Source organism: Halichoeres trimaculatus, unplaced genomic scaffold, assembly GCF_033239565.1.
Source record: "Halichoeres trimaculatus isolate MK-OKI-2021-1 unplaced genomic scaffold, fHalTri1.1 fHalTri1_scaffold_19, whole genome shotgun sequence".
NCBI lineage: Eukaryota > Metazoa > Chordata > Actinopteri > Labriformes > Labridae > Halichoeres > Halichoeres trimaculatus.
This window is the reverse complement of record NW_027437197.1, coordinates 2,401,856-2,417,872: the sequence shown is the minus strand read 5'-3', so window position 1 is coordinate 2,417,872 and position 16,017 is coordinate 2,401,856. Positions and strand designations below refer to the sequence as shown.

The following is a 16,017-nucleotide window of genomic DNA, read 5'->3' as shown; positions in this document are numbered from 1 at the left end:
TCTCCCCCTCCTCTTCCTCCTCTTCCTCCTCCTCCTGCTCCTCTCGACCACTGTACATACTGATCTGTAAATACTGATTCAAATCAAAATCATCTTTGATTGCCAACTATATTAAAAAATCATTGGAACTGACTCAGTGTGGTGTTTGAGAATCATTAACGTGGCCAAAATAAAACTCATGTTTCAGGGTTTTTCACCAGATTTCAGACGTTTCTGTTCTGAATTTATGGACTCACTATTTCTAGGTAAGAAAAGTTTCTCTGAACCAATGGTTTTCAACCTTTGACTCCTCTGCAGTGGCTCCTTGTAGCTTTAAAAAATATTATTGAAATAATGAATTTTTATTTTTCTTATATAGGGTATTGATAATTTAGGGCACTGACACTGAATAAGATCATGACATTAACATTTTTGTTGAACTAAATATCCATTTTAATTATTATTATTATTTTTTTTACTTTTTAAATTTTTTTAGTTTTAAATATTTTTCAAGTTGTAGTTAATTTTTTCGAATTTAAAAAAAAAACCTGGAATTTTTTTTTATTTCAACATTTTTCAAAATTTCAATTTTTGAGGGAAAATGTTGCACATTTTTGAAAATCAAGAGTATTTAAATTCTTTCCCAAATTTTTGAACTTCCAAATTTTTTGGGAAAGTTTTGCAATTTTTGGTTGCAATTTTGCAAATTTTTTGCAACTTTTGCAATTTTTTTCACAATTTTTTAAAAAACTTTAAAAAAAAAGGAAATTTGAGCAAATTTTTTTAACTTATTTTTTTTCCCTAATTTTTTCCAGTTTAATTAAAAACAAAACAGAAAACATCACATATACCATTTCATAAATTAAAAAAAAAAATCCTTCTCATTTAGTTGATTATTTTTTAGATTCCAACAATGTTTAAATTTGTATGCATTACATTGTCTTTATCGTAAAGAAAAAGTCATCAAAGAGTGTTAAAAAATCTGCTTTTGAACCCCCAAAGTCATAATCCCTAACAAAACTCATTAGGTCCACCAGGAACATAAAAAATCTGGTTATTTGTCAAATTTCAAATACCATGTTTGCTGCTACGGGGAATGAAGAGTGTCAAATTCAAGAGTCAAGCGTCCTTGAATCTGAGATATTGTTAAACTTTGAAAAAAAGATTCCTTTCATCCTTTTCTAGGATGTTTAGTCAGTTGTAAATATTATTCAAACAAGCAAAATAAACCCATTATTTGGTGGCTAAACCCTTAGAGGGCTCTCAACAACCTCTAAATTAGGCTAAAGGTGAACTTTTTTGTGTTATTAGCTGTTATAATTCACATTTTGCCTAAAAAACATCCTCAACATGTCAAATCTGTGATGAAGTACCTGAAATGGACACCAGGTGGCGTGATTAACCCATGGCAGCTCCATTAGCAGACCTCCTCTTCCCCTTCCCAGGTTTTGGTTTCGTGTATGTCCAACTTCAGTCTCCTCTTATGTTGTCATCTTGACGCGCAGAGCTGCTGAGGATGAGGATGAGGAGTCAGATTAGTTTGCATGTTAATAAGCAGGGAAACTATTTCTGATGTCTCCACAAGGGGGAGCCAGAGCGGGTTTCGAGAGTGAAGTTTTATGTAACTTTGAAAAGAAAATAGCCTAACTTAACAGCTAAAGGTGATTGAAATTATTAGCAACAATCTCACTTATCTTGTTTGCTTCTTTAGAATATTAGACAGATTATTTTGTAATCTTACCATAAAAAAGTTTCTCATTTAAAATCTTGGAATTTGTGAGAAAGTTATTTAAGTTAGCAGACCTGAGCTGAGACCAGCGTGTCCCCGCCCCCCTCACCTTATCTCTCATTAACATAATGAAGCAGCTGCTCACCGGGAGGTCCCTCACCTTAAAACAAACGTCTCGCCCGGTGAGGAGCCATGCTGCAGCCATGAAGGCGAACCCGGCTCCTCTGCTCCTGTTGTCGGTGTGTTTCTCCGGGGTGTACCTCCTCTCTCACGTGGAGGAGCTGAAGACCCAGGAGCGGCTCTTCCTCAGCTCCCTCGGGCTCTCCGCGCGGCCTCGCCCCGCTGCGAGCCTCCAGGCCCGGCGTCACGTTCCGTCCGCGCTGTGGAAGATGTTCCGGAGGTCGGAGAACATCCAGGCCCAGGAGAGTGACCCCTGCACGGTGTCAGAGTACGGAGTCCGCGGGAACATCATCAGATACGTCCAGGACCAAGGTACGTAACCCAAAACTGTTTTTACTGCTCTCAAACTTTAAAACGAAATAAATTTCTTTCTTCTTGTTAAGTATAGTTCCGGAAATCTGTTTTTTTTTTTTTTTTTTTTTTTTTTTTTTTTTTTTTTTTAATTCAAAATATCTAAAGAATCCCACTTTTTTAAAACTTACCTGGCTGCAAATTATGAAACAGTTTTGAAAAGTTTTACAGATTAAAAATTTTGATTTGTTGTCTGCGGTTAGAAATCAAAGTAACTTTAAATTGTCATAAATGCTACAAACAATGGGTTAAGTCAGGGGTAGAGTCTGTATATCAATGCAACACCCCACTGTTCCACATCTGGAGATTTTTTATGTCCTATTTGTTTGATTCTTTCTCTTTCTTGAGCTAAAAATGCATCATCAGACCAATAACATCTAAAGTTATAGTGAGTAACTTATTCACCTGCAGTGATTGGTCTGTGTTTTTTGATATGGATTAGGGCTGCAGCTTTTTTAGTATTCGAGTATTCTACTGAACATCCCATCGATTAATCGAGTAATTGGATAAAATACGTTTTTGTTTAGTTAAAGCAGTTATTTTTCAAATGAAAGTTTTTCTCTTTAAGAAATGGAAGAACGCTTGCTTTGGTAGCTCCAAAATCTGTTAACACACTTTGACACATTTTTTGTGCCTTGTACATCTCATCAAATGTTGCGGACCCAAATGGCACCCGTTTGGTAGAATGACCCGTTAGTCTCCAAACTCCAGAAAAGAAGCTAGATTTGTTGCTAGTTGCTATTTTGTATAAGAGGTAGCTTAAGGGGTCTGAAAACTCTCTTAATATGGCCTCAGCTCTATTTGAAATACCACTCTTTGATCTTTTTTAAAATTAAACGATTCCTCGAGGCGGAGAAAATTACTCGAGTAATTTTTGTAATCGAGTACCTCGAATCATTCGAGGAATCGTTTCAGCTCTAATATGGATGCAACTATAGGACAAAATATTCAGGAATTCATGGGAGAAGATTTCCCAAATATTTGGTGTAATAAAACCAGATGTTTTAAAGATGTTTTTCTAAAAAAAATGCACAATAAATATCCAACAGTTCAGGAAATCAAATGCAACTAGGGATGGGAATTGAAAACCGATTCCTGTTGAGAATTGATAAGAAATGTTTCAGTCCATTGATATCATTAGCCTTTGTGCTTAACAATTCTCTTATCAATTCTTTGAAGTTTTCCTGAAGAACTGACTTCATAAATAAATGTTCATCACTCTCTCTCAGGAGATTCATATTCAGTACATTCAAAATGGTATAAATCACCTTATTTACCAAAATAACAAAATAGCTCAAGCTTGATGCTAACGTATATGGGAAACTGCATTGATATGCTAGCAGTTAGCATACATCAGTATAACTTTAGCTTCAGAATAGAATTTCAGCTTTCATCACAGAAACATATCACATCAACTCTTTGTAAAAAATACTGAGAGTTTCAAATGTTAAAGCTAACAGGCTAATGAAAGGCTAATGGCTGACGGAAAGGTTCCAAACAACTTAAACTATTGCTATAACCACTTTGAGACACTAGATGGCTTACTTGGATTATTAATATATTACAACACAGAACATCAACGTCACATTGTGTGAAATTTTTTCCTGTTTCTGTTTAATTATGCCCAGAAATATCCAGACTCAGGGACCAATTACATTTTATTCACTTACAGTATAAACTTAATTAAATGTTGTTGACACAGAAAACCTGTAAAGCTACTTTTTGTACCAAAAAAATTCACAACAGGAATTGATAAAGGAATCGGTATTGACAAAATCTTACCAATTCCATCCCTATATACAACATTTGTTTAATTCTGCTCTCATCAATAAAAAAAAAGCGTGTTTGATTTTATTTATTTTGCGCTCTGTATCTGATGACATAAACACCCTGAAAGACCCCCTCGTCTAAAACCCCTCCTCCTCCTCCTCCTCCTCCTCCTCCTCCTCCGCCCTCTGGTGCTCCGCAGGCCGGCTGGTGTCTGGGTGGAGCAGCTGTCAGCTCTGCGTGGAGAAGCAGCTCTTCTTCAACATGTCGGTGCTGCAGCCTGTGGAGCTGCTGTCTCTGGCTCAGCTGGAGATCAAGTTCCTGTGGAAACCCTTCAGCCACACCGAGCTGCTGCAGGGGCCCCGGGCCCTCAGCGTGTCCCTGTACAAAGTGATCCGAGCCACGCTGAGGGGGGCCAACGCTCAGGGGAACCGCAGACTCCTGCTGTCGCAGTCGGTGCAGCTGCAGCCTGACCCCGCCTCCATCACGCTGGACCTGACCTCGCTGGCGGACAGCTGGAGGAAACCGGGTCGGAACTACGGTTTGATACTGGAGCTGCTTCCTCTGAGCGTGGATCCAGAGGAGCTGCTTCCTTTCCGCCCCGGGAACTCCCTCCCTTTAGACCCCGCCTACACCCTCCCTCTGGTCCAGGCCTCTCTGGTCGCCGTGTCCCTCAACCCTCATCAGTGTCGCTCCCGACAGAGACGAAGCGCCGTGCATCTCCCCGTCTCTCCCAGCAACGTGTGCAAAGCTCGCCGCCTCTACATCGACTTCAAAGACGTGGGCTGGCAGGACTGGATCATCGCCCCGCAGGGCTACATGGCTAACTACTGCCACGGCGAGTGCCCGTTCCCGCTCAGCGAGAGTCTGAACGGGACCAACCACGCCATCCTGCAGACTCTGGTCCACTCCCTGGACCCCCACAGCACCCCTCAGCCCTGCTGCGTCCCCATCCGCCTGTCCCCCATCTCCATGCTCTACTACGACAACAACGACAACGTGGTGCTCAGACACTACCAGGACATGGTGGTGGACGAGTGCGGCTGCAGATGAGCTTGACCTTTGACCTTCAGACACTGTTCGCCTCATGCTGTGTGCTGATTGGTTGGATTTGAAATGTGCATTCACCTTTTAAAGATTGTCTTTTATCAGCAGCTGATGTTTATCATTTTCTAATAAAGTCACGCCAGAGGACCAAAGTTTCCCTCAGTCGCTCATTCAGCTGATCCGGTAATGAAATGACCTGTGGGGCCCCAGCACAGGTTGTCTCCTCCTTTAGGGCCCCTTTAAACTTTTGATGGGAAAGACTTGAGAGTGTTGAAGTGCTCCCTGGTACCCACTGAAGGAAGCGGCTCGGCATGTTTAGCATAGAAATGCTGCTTAAGTACGTAAAGATGAAGCTAAAGTCTTTGAGAGGAGAGGAGGCGGTCTCTGCTGAGATTTCTGAGAAGTTAGACAAACGTTTAGGTTTTACAGCCGGGAGACGTGACGTACAGGAGAATATAACGCTGAAGCTTATAATACATCATGGTGATTAAACGTCAAATCAGTTCCTTATAATCAGTCGTGCTGCATTTAAATCCTGAAGGATAAAACACAGTTTGAACGACATGAAACACTTTTTTGACACATAGCTTCTTAATGCAGCAGACTTCAAGTTGCTCTGTGACAGTTTAACCTTTTTATCCTGAATGTACGGTTTGGGGGGGTCGACACATGAACAGCAAGTGGCGTTGAGACACTGGCATAGTCACTGTTTACCTCAAAAGCTTCTGTAAAGACACTGGCATACTGAGACTGGTTTATGGACACTTGTGTAGAGACACTATGCCATACACAGTGGTATAGAAAGACTGGCTTAAAGACACTTGCAAAGATACACTGGGGTAGTGACACTTGCATAGAGACACTTCAGAAGAGACACTGGCTCACAGACAATGGCAGATTGAGGCTGGCTATTAGACACCTGTGTAGAGACCCTGGTCTCAAAACACTGGCACAAAGACATTATACCAAACATAGTGGCATAGGGAGACTAGCTTATTCACACTTGCTAATGGAAACTAGCATAGAGACACTAGGAAAGAACACTGGCTTACAGACAGTGGCATAGAAACACAGGGGAAGAGACACTTGAGAAAAGACACTGGCATAGAAACACTTCAGTAAAGACACTGGCAAAGAGACACTAGCAAACACTGGCATTGAGAGACTTGAGTAAGGACACTGGCAATGAGACACTGGAGAAGAGAAACTGCTTACTGACACAGGTGAAGACACTTGTGTAGCTACACTGGTGTAGAGACACTGGCTAGAGAGACTGTGAAAGAGACACTGGCTTACAGACACTGGTGAAGACACTGGCATAGAGACACTGGCGTAGCGAAATCGGCATAGACACTAGCTTATAGACAAATGTGTAGAGACACTGGAGTAGAGGCACTGGCTTACAGACACTTGCATAAACACTTTCGCACAGACACTACTGAGAGACACTGGGAAAGAGGCATTCGCATAGAGACACTGGAGTAGAGACACTTGTGTAGAGACATTGGCCCAGTGACACATGCATAGACACTGGCTTATAGACACTTGCATAGAGAGACTCAGGAAGAGGCACTGGCTTATAGACACTGGCATGTAGACTCTGGCGTAGAGACACTGGGATATAGACACTTGCAAACAGATATTGGTGTAGAGACACTTGTGTAGAGACACTGGCGTAGAGACACTGGAGTAGAGACACTGGTGTAGAGACACTGGCGTAGAGACACTGGAGTAGAGACACTGGTGTAGAGACACTGGTGTAGAGACACTGGTGTAGAGACACTGGAGTAGATACACTGGTGTAGAGACACTGGTGTAGAGACACTGGTGTAGAGACACTGGAGTAGAGACACTGGTGTAGAGACACTGGTGTAGAGACACTGGTGTAGAGACACTGGAGTAGAGACACTGGTGTAGAGACACTGGTGTAGAGACACTGGCGTAGAGACACTTGCGTAGAGACACTTGCGTAGAGACACTGGTCGAGAGATACTTGCGTAGAGACACTGGTCGAGAGATACTTGCGTAGAGACACTGGTCGAGAGATACTTGCGTAGAGACACTGGTCGAGAGATACTTGCGTAGAGACACTGGCATAGGACACTCGTTTAGAGACACTAGCATAGAGACACTTGCGTAGAGACACTTGCATTTAGAGACCATCTTATGGACCCTGGTGTAGAGACACTGAGATGCTAGCGTGGAGACACTGGTGACATTGGTGTAGAAACAATTGCATAGAGACACTTCATTGGACCTATTAGTGTTCAGAAAGTGGCGTGAACACACTTATGTTAGTACACTACTTCAAAGAAACTCTGTTGTGACACTTTTGCACAGAAACATGGCATAGAGATACTGTAATAACAACTGTGGTGTTTAGTCAAGGGCATTTAGCTGGTTGCATGGAAACACTGGCATAGAGGATGTTGCAGAGACACTGGCATAGAGATTCTTTGATACAGAGCTTTTTATTTTTACACTGAATTATATTTTGGGGTTAAAAAACACAGGTGTAAGGACATGTACAGAAAGTAGTCTGCAGACACAGGCGTGGACACACTGGCGTACAGACGGTGGCGTAGAGAGTCTGACAAACGTGGTGATGAGGATCTCGGCCTCGCATGTCAGACTTTTCTCTCTGAGGTTGGAGCGTCTCACTGACACAAACCAGCTCCTCTTTTTTATCTACCAGAGAAGAAATTAACACTCTTATCTCACCTTCCTGGCTGATAACACCCCCACCACCACCACCACCAGAACCACAGACCACTGGGGTTGCCATGACGATGGCGTGGTCTCCACAGCAACCGATGGAGGCTGATGGGTTGTAGTAATTAGTGATAGAGGAGTAGAGAGTTTTGGGTGGAGAGGAGAGACGGAGTAATCACAGTCTGTCTCCTTCAGTGTTCGTTTAACGTCCTCAGCGAGGGACTGAACACGTCTTCATCACGTGAGTGGCGTGTTCAGACAGCGCCGTGGTTGAATCATTTTATTTAAAGACTTTTAGGTTGAACTCTGTTTTCAGCCGTGCTCCATCTCGGGCTCGGTTTCAGACTCTCCTGCTCCACATCTCAGTGGGGTTCTTGTTTCCTTTCCTGTTTATTGTGCTGCCAATTTCCCTAATCATATTGTTTTCTTCTGCCGCTCTGATGTGCAGCAGCGCTGAGCTGAAACAGAAGATGAATGAAAGGGAGAGAAAGCAGAGTTCGACAGGAAAAGGAAGAAGCCTCGGGCTGCTCCACACTACTTCGCTGTCAAAGACAAAGTCATTTCCACTTCGCCCTCTGGGGCCCTGCGTACACGCTCTATCTCCAGCAGTCAGACTCACTCAAGTGTTTTTCTTCCTGTCTCTGAAACTTAGGTCTCCCTCCTCCTCCTCCTCCTACTCCTCCCGGATGAATTCTCACTCAGATAACTTTAAGATAACTTAAATTATATTTAAGCTTAGCGTCAGGGAGGAGGCCGGGGGACACAGGGAGCTCCTCCAACGCTGGAAGAAAAACAGTGAAGGCTTTTCTCTGAATCTGCTTTGTTTTAGCTGCTGTCGCTTTAAGGCTTCCTGCTCCATAACACCCCCTTATCTCTGATTGGTCAGCCCTCTGGAGGCCTTTTGGGGGTGGAGACCTTTGAGTCTGAGGCCTGAGATCCTGATGTGATGACCTCAATGTCTCGTGAAGATTTTTTGCTTAATTTTTAGAATCGAGTGTTCTGATTGGTCAGACAGATTCAGGTATTTCTACAACATATGAGCATGTTGAGGTTTCAAAATCTGCACACGCTCAGTTTGACCATCTATGCTACATGCTACATGCTACATTGTATCCATGATAAACATATGAGGAAGCAATATACCCTTTCTTTAAAATTAGCTTGTTAGGATGTTAAAACCCAACACATCTTCTTTAATTTTCAAATTTAATCTGATTGATTATAATTTTTCTTTAAATGTAAAATAATTCTGCTAGATTTGTGCATGTTGATGCATTAAATAAAAAAAAAAAAAGAAATAAAAAAAGGCAAAATTTCAAAAAAGTTTTGGAACTCCAAAAATTAAGATAAATAAATAGATAAATAAATAAAATCCCAAAAATGTAACAAAAATTTGATATTTCAAAAATTTGGAAAAATTTGAAAATAATTAAAATTAAATTTATTAACTTAAATTTGCAAAAATTTTGATTTTTTTTTTAAAGAATTTTTTACATTTATTACCATACTATTTATTATTAATTGTGCTCAACTCATTATTCTTTTTTTTCCTTCTAATGTCCAGCCTCAGTATCTCTGATGTGCGGAATTATTATTTTTCTTTAAATGTAAAATAATTCTGTTAAATTTGAGCATGTTGATGCATTAAGTAAAAAAAAAAAAAGAAAAAGAAAAAAAAAAGGCAAAATTTCAAAAAAGTTTTGGAACTCCAAAATTTAAAATAAATAAATAGATAAATAAATAAAATCCTCAAAATGTAACAAAAATTTGATATTTCAAAAATTTGGAAAAATTTGAAAATAATTAAAATTAAATTTATTAAATTAAATTTGCAAAAAAATTTTTTTTTTTTTTAAAGAATTTTTAAATTTATTACTATATTTTATATTATTAATTGTGCTCAACTCATTCTTCTTCTTTTTTCTAATCTCTAGCCTCAGTATCTCTGATGTGTGGAATGATAATCTTTCTTTAAATGTAAAATAATTCTGCATAATTTGAGCATGTTGATGCAAAAGGAATAACTTAGCTGCTAGCTTGTTTGAGTTTCCTCCACACACAGCTGAGTTTTTCACTTTAAGGTGATGGAAAGTTTCACACTCGTCGACAGGAGCAGAGCTCAGATGTCGAAGGCCTCAAACCGTGTGTAACAGCTGAGCCTCCTGTCTGTCTGCTCTTCCAGTTTCCTTCTCCCACATGTGCACAGTCAATGAGAAATGAATAATCAATAGCCGTCCAGATGGAGCCTGTGGAGCCGCTATGACTCAGCCATCCTGACTGGATGTGGCCTCTTTGGTCCATCCGTCTGTATTTCTGTCTCCACTCACTCGGTATCGATTCGCTGCTCCTCCTGGGGCTTTGCTGGGGAGGAAATGATGGAAGTCTTAATGCTGCAGATTAGAAACATGTCTAAGATGAGAGTGAAGGTCTTTAGCTGCAGGTTTACAGTCATTGTTTGGTTGGTGCATGATCTGAAATTATATTAGAGGAATTAAGTTTAGTTTTGGCTGAGTGCTGGAGCATACTACGCATCATCCCCTCATTTTTATTTACATTAACACCACTTAAATATGTATTCCTAATGATAAAGATGCTTAAACTTGATTTTTTTTATAATCAGCACAAAACTATCAGATGTGAAAATACAGCTTTGGCTTGAAGAAAAGCGTGTTTCCTTCTCTGACGCTCAGAGGACACTTCATCCATCAGCCAGTAGGGGGCAATGTGGTTACAGCTCCAGGTGCAGCGTGGATCGCCTGCTGGAGCTGTCTGTACCCCACTGTGTGTGTGTGTGTGTGTGTGTGTGTGTGTGTGTGTGTGTGTGTGTGTGTGTGTGTGTGTGTGTGTGTGTGTGTGTGTGTGTGTGTGTGCACTCTCAGCATGAGCTGGTAGCTGGTTAGCAGTGGGTTGATGCTGAGCCGACCACTGCAGAGCCCACCAGCAGTGAGTCTCTTGGTGAGGGCTGTGTGTGTGTGTGTGTAAGTAAACTAAGTGGTGTGTGTGGAGCTCAGTTAGTTTTTCAATTTTTATCTTTTTATTTTGGAGGAACTGAGTTGAAAATGTCCATTCCTACATGTGTGCAGATTTTCAAACCTCCACTTGTTCATATGTTGTCGAAATCTGAATCTCTCTGTTGACCAATCAAAACACTCCGTTCTAGAAATGGTGTGAGATCTTCACAAGACGTCCTGGAATGATTAGGTCATCATATAAGGACGTCCGAACTGGTTCATGATTAGTTGGTGCTGTTAACACCAAAGTCTGTCTGTTACTCTGCCCCCTACAGGCCTCCAGAGGACTGGCCAATCAGAGGGAAGGGGGTTATGGAGCAGGGAGAGGAACCCCCTCTTTAAAACCAGGCCACTGATTTGGCCATTTAACATTTTGGATCAGATTCTTGGTGTTCCTTACTGTTTTTGACAGAAATAGCACCCTCTTCTGTTTAAAAATGGTAATGTTATTCTTTTTTTTTGCACTGATTCACTGAACCATGGTGAATGTGGGGGTCCAGGGGTCTGCAACCTTCGCTTTCAAAGGAGCCATGTAGCCTCAGCTCAGCTGGATTAAAGTCATTTTGGTACATAATCTACTTTATCTTCACAATAAAGACAAGACAGTGTATAAAACTCTAAACATAGCTAAAATATGGGGAATAATTATCTAAACAAGGATTTTTATGAATTTATGCTGTTCCGTATATGATATAATCGTTTAAAACTGAAAGAAAAATTGCAAACAAATTTCTTTTTTTTCTTTATTTAAATGAGAAATTTCAAAAAAGGCAAAATTGAAAAAAAAATTGAAACGCCAAAAATTAAAAAAAAAAAAAAATTGCAGAAAATGTGACAAAAATTTGGCATTTCAAAAATTTGGAAAAATGTTAAAATGATTAAAATTAAATTTATTAGATTCAATTTGCAAAAATTTTAAATTATTTTAAAGAATACTCAAATTCATTACCATAACATGTATTATTAATTGTGCTCAACTCATTATTCTTTTTATATATCTAATGTCTAGCCTCAGTATCTCAAGAACACAAGGATTTGACTCAAAAAATTTGCAAAATAATTGACAAAAATTTGACATTTCAAAAATTTGGAAAAAAGTGAAAATAATTAGAATTAAATTTATTAGATTAAATTTGCAAAAAAAAATTAAAAAAAATTTAAAGACACAAATTTATAACCATTACATATGTTATTAATTGTGCGTAACTTATTATTCTGTTTATTTTTCTAATGTCTAGCCTCAGTATCTGAAGAACACAAGGGATTTGGCTCTGGCTAACCTCTCTGTGCAACTATATAAACACACACTAAATATTACAAAAATAGGAAAGAAATAATGGAAAAAATAATGGTTATAATGATATTGAGGAGCTTTGTACAAGGAAGAATAGAAAAGATTACACATCACATCACGTTAGAGGTTAATTCGCTCAGTGTTTGTTTCCTCGCTGATCAACGGCCTCACAATCCAGGAAGTAAAGATAAAAAGAGAAACAGAGCTGAGACTTTTGTGAAAGACACACTGACTTCACCTTAAAGTGTGTGTAACATCTGGTTGAGTCTGCAGTCACACACACATGTAACAAACGTGTAAACATGTGTATGTGTGTGAGTGTTGGTGTAGGTTAGCATGTTAATGACGCAGAGGCTTGTGTTACCAGGCAGGATACACACTGATTCCATTATCATTGATTAGGCGACAGTGTGTGTGTGTGTGTATGTGTGTGTGTGCCAAACGTATATGAGTGTGACACAGACTGTAAAAGGATTAGAAATATGGGAGCCAAGAAGTGTGTGTGTGTGTGTGTGTGACAGAACATTAGTGGGAGTGCTTGTCGTATCAGACGGTATTACTGTACTCTGGATGGAGGTCAATGGAACGATGAGTGTGTCTGCATGTGAGACAGAATAAGTACCCGGCTGTCATCTCTGACACTCGTGTGGTCGTCTGCTCGTATTAGCGGCCTTCAAACGCGCCTCTTAAGTAACGGCGTCTGGAGGCAGCTGGAAGCCGCTACAACAACACCCCCGCTTTAAATTCAGCTCAGGGATTTGTCAAACGTTAATGTTTCCCATCAGCGCGCGCCTGCTTCATTATTCACCTGAGTTTATCTCATCACCTGAAATGATTTTTACCTTCAACCGAAGCCAAACACAAACATCCATCCATCAAACGCAGACACAGGAAGCAGGAGCAGAGGTTTCCACTTCTTCTTTAGTTTTTCTGCACAATCTTTAATCTCAGGGTGTCGTCAAAGCCACGGCGAGTAAATCTGGAGAAGGCGGCATTAACCTGCAGAGGGTCAGCGACCCGCAGAGCGCCGCGAGTCTGACTCTCTGACACGGTTATTAGACGCTCGTTAAAATCATATTTGTGTTGAAATTAATGTGAATTCATTGAACTGTGTCAGCGTGAAGTAGAAAGTCAGCCGAGCCGTCTGGTTTGTAATTACACACACACACACACACACACATGTGAGCGCGGCTGAAGGGTCAGGGGTAATTGTGTCACCTCTGGCTGCTGTGTGTCCATACGAGGTGTAAAAGTGTGTGTTGGTGGAACCTGCTGCCACCTCATTACAGGACACCGCTGGCCACCGCTCACGCTGACATCCAGAGGCCACGCTCACCACCGGGAGTCCTCCTAAATGGCTGCGGAAAGTTCTGAGCTCAGAGTTTTTGCTCCTCAGAGCGTTTCCTGAGGCTGCTGGAGCGACTCTCACTGAGGAGCGGAGGAGAGAGCCAAAGACGAGACAGGAAAAGACAGATTTATACGTCCTGGTCCTCCTGTTGGCTCGGTTCTGTCTCTGAGCGATGTTCACACCTCACTGATGTACTGTTTGCATTGTTGAATGAACTGTTCTGAACATCATTTATTTCCCTTAGCTGCCACAAAAACTTAACACAGAGCAGGTGTTTTGTCTAATTTGTAGTAAAAATATCTTACTAGACTGTATATGAGCCACATCCAGCCAACAAGTCTCGATTGGTCCACTGGAGCAGATTCCCCTGGGAATGCAAAAGTTGAAGAGCCATCACTGCTCTGTTTTTGGCTGTAAACAGCCACATAGTTCAATGCTCAAGCTTCCCATCTCAGAAGAAGACAGACTAAGTGTCTAGAGTTCATTTATCAGGAAATGTTCCAGCTACACTCAGTAAAACTGAGCATGTGTGTGCTAGTCACTTCACGGCCGACTGCTTTTCCAACTTTGGACAGTCCAACAGAGGGCTAGCCAATAGACTGGTCCTGAATCCAGGAGCATTACCAACCATCCTTCAACAAACCTGGGACCCTGGAAATGTGAGTATTTTAAATGCTGTGTGCTGTGGAGCAGATGGAAGAGCTTTTCCTCAGTGTCCCCCCTGTCTCTGTGTTAGCTTCAGGATGCTAGCTTTAGCTGCGGTTAGCCTGTTGTTTTAGCCTGTAATGTTACGGTAAAGGAGCTTCTCTGTTTTCTAAACATTGTGCACTCGGAGCTCATGGCGCCGCTCTCAGTGACGTGGAAGAGCGGGGCGGTATCAGCGGTGGCTCATTTACATATGAAGGCCACGCCCACTAAATCAGAGCGTTCTGAACAGAGGGGCTATGAGAGCCTGGAAACAATGCTGCTGTGATTGATTTATTGGCTTTTTGGACCAAAACATGTTACTACCATTTCATGAAGACATCAATGATCCAGATTAAACCGCAGAAAAGGAGCAGGAGATGGGAACTTTAAGGTATAAGAAGCTAAATAATGCGAGGTTGCTTGTTATGAGTAAAATTCTGCCGGTGAAATAAGAAAAATTTACACGTCTTGATTCTTCAGGTGAGGATGTTGGCATTATTTTAAGAAACTTGAAAAGAAATGTTTTTTACTTGTTACAGGATATTCAGGCATAACTTTTTTGACAAATACATTTTGAAGTAAGACATTTTTCAGTATTTACCAGGTGAATTAAGCCCCCTTGAACCTCAACTTTTACAGGAGTAAACCTGCTTAATCGTCTCCTCTGAGCCTCTATACATGAGTATCAGTGTCAGTGTCTGCCTCAACCCCCTCCTCTGCCTGTTTGTTGATGTTTTGGTTGTTTTGGTACATTTCTGGACGGAGCTTAAGCGTGGTTACCTCAGTCAATCACGCCCAGTGCACAAGTGACTTTGCATGTTGATGATAGTGAGTGGAAGATGCTAATCAGAGCAGCTACGATATACGACGTAGCACAGAGGAAGGAAAACACAAAGTGAAATAAAACTTTAAACAGATAAAGCTTTTTCCTAAACAAGAATGAAGCTTAGATTGATTTTCACTTGCTTTCAGGAACTTGGAGAGCAGCACCAGTTAGCTTTCTGCTAGCTAGGTATGTGTCAGATAGCTGTGGTTAGCTTGTGCTAACATGCTAAGTCTGGTGCACGGCTCTCGAGTCTCTCCCACATAGAAACGTAATGCTGCAGGTGGTTGCTGGGGTAGTGAATGAGTTCATGTTGTCACGGTTTGAGGATGTGGGTGTGGGCTGCTGCTGGCACTGAGCCAAGGAGGAGGAGCCTGGTTTGTTGATTTTAAATTAGCAAAGAAATCCTGATCTAGCTCAAAATACTTTCATCCTGGTGTCTCCACAAAACTGTGAAACCAGAGTTTTCCAAAATCTTTGGCTCTTCATGGTTTCCCAGATCCTCCGGCTGCATGTGGACATGGCCTTAAGTTTTCGATCCTTTTCCTCATCTCTGACCGGCTTTTTGAAAACCTACTCACAGGAGTAAAAACACAGTTAATGAATCAGTTTTAGGAACTTTTCCTTTCTGTAAAATCTGCAGAAACACTGTTAGTTTTTAGCATTTTCTGTTGGACGAAGCAAAAAGGAGATGTTTTACATATTTCGTCTCTAATCACTTCTTTAACAAGGTAAAAAAAAAAATCACACACACATGCGCTCCGGACAGGATTAAAATGACTGATCAGCACTGGGAATAATAAATCAGATCCTCCCCGGAGGAGTAAATCCGGTCTGAAGGAGGCTTTAGTCCGTCTGAGTCTGGGGTGATGGAGGTGGATCACTGCGAGGAAACCTGCTCAGGTCCCCGCCCACGCCACGAGACAACACACACACACACACACACACAGGAGACCTATATATAGATCTGTGAAGGGATGGACTTCTGATACGTGTGTGTGTGTGTGTGTGTGTGTGTGTGTGTGAAGAACACACACAGCTCGAGTGTGCTCCCTGCTGGGACTCTCAGACCAGCATGAGTAAGCAACC

General features: G+C 41.3%; 1 protein-coding gene across 1 annotated transcript; it reads left to right on the top strand.

The window, feature by feature from the left end:
* Positions 1-1,848: 1,848 nt before the first annotated feature.
* Positions 1,849-5,198, top strand: gdf3 (growth differentiation factor 3). Its single transcript, XM_074695150.1, has 2 exons — positions 1,849-2,200; positions 4,209-5,198. Exons 1-2 carry the CDS (start codon positions 1,912-1,914, stop codon positions 5,057-5,059), a joined length of 1,140 nt encoding a protein of 379 aa, XP_074551251.1. The 5' UTR covers positions 1,849-1,911; the 3' UTR covers positions 5,060-5,198.
* Positions 5,199-16,017: the final 10,819 nt, after the last annotated feature.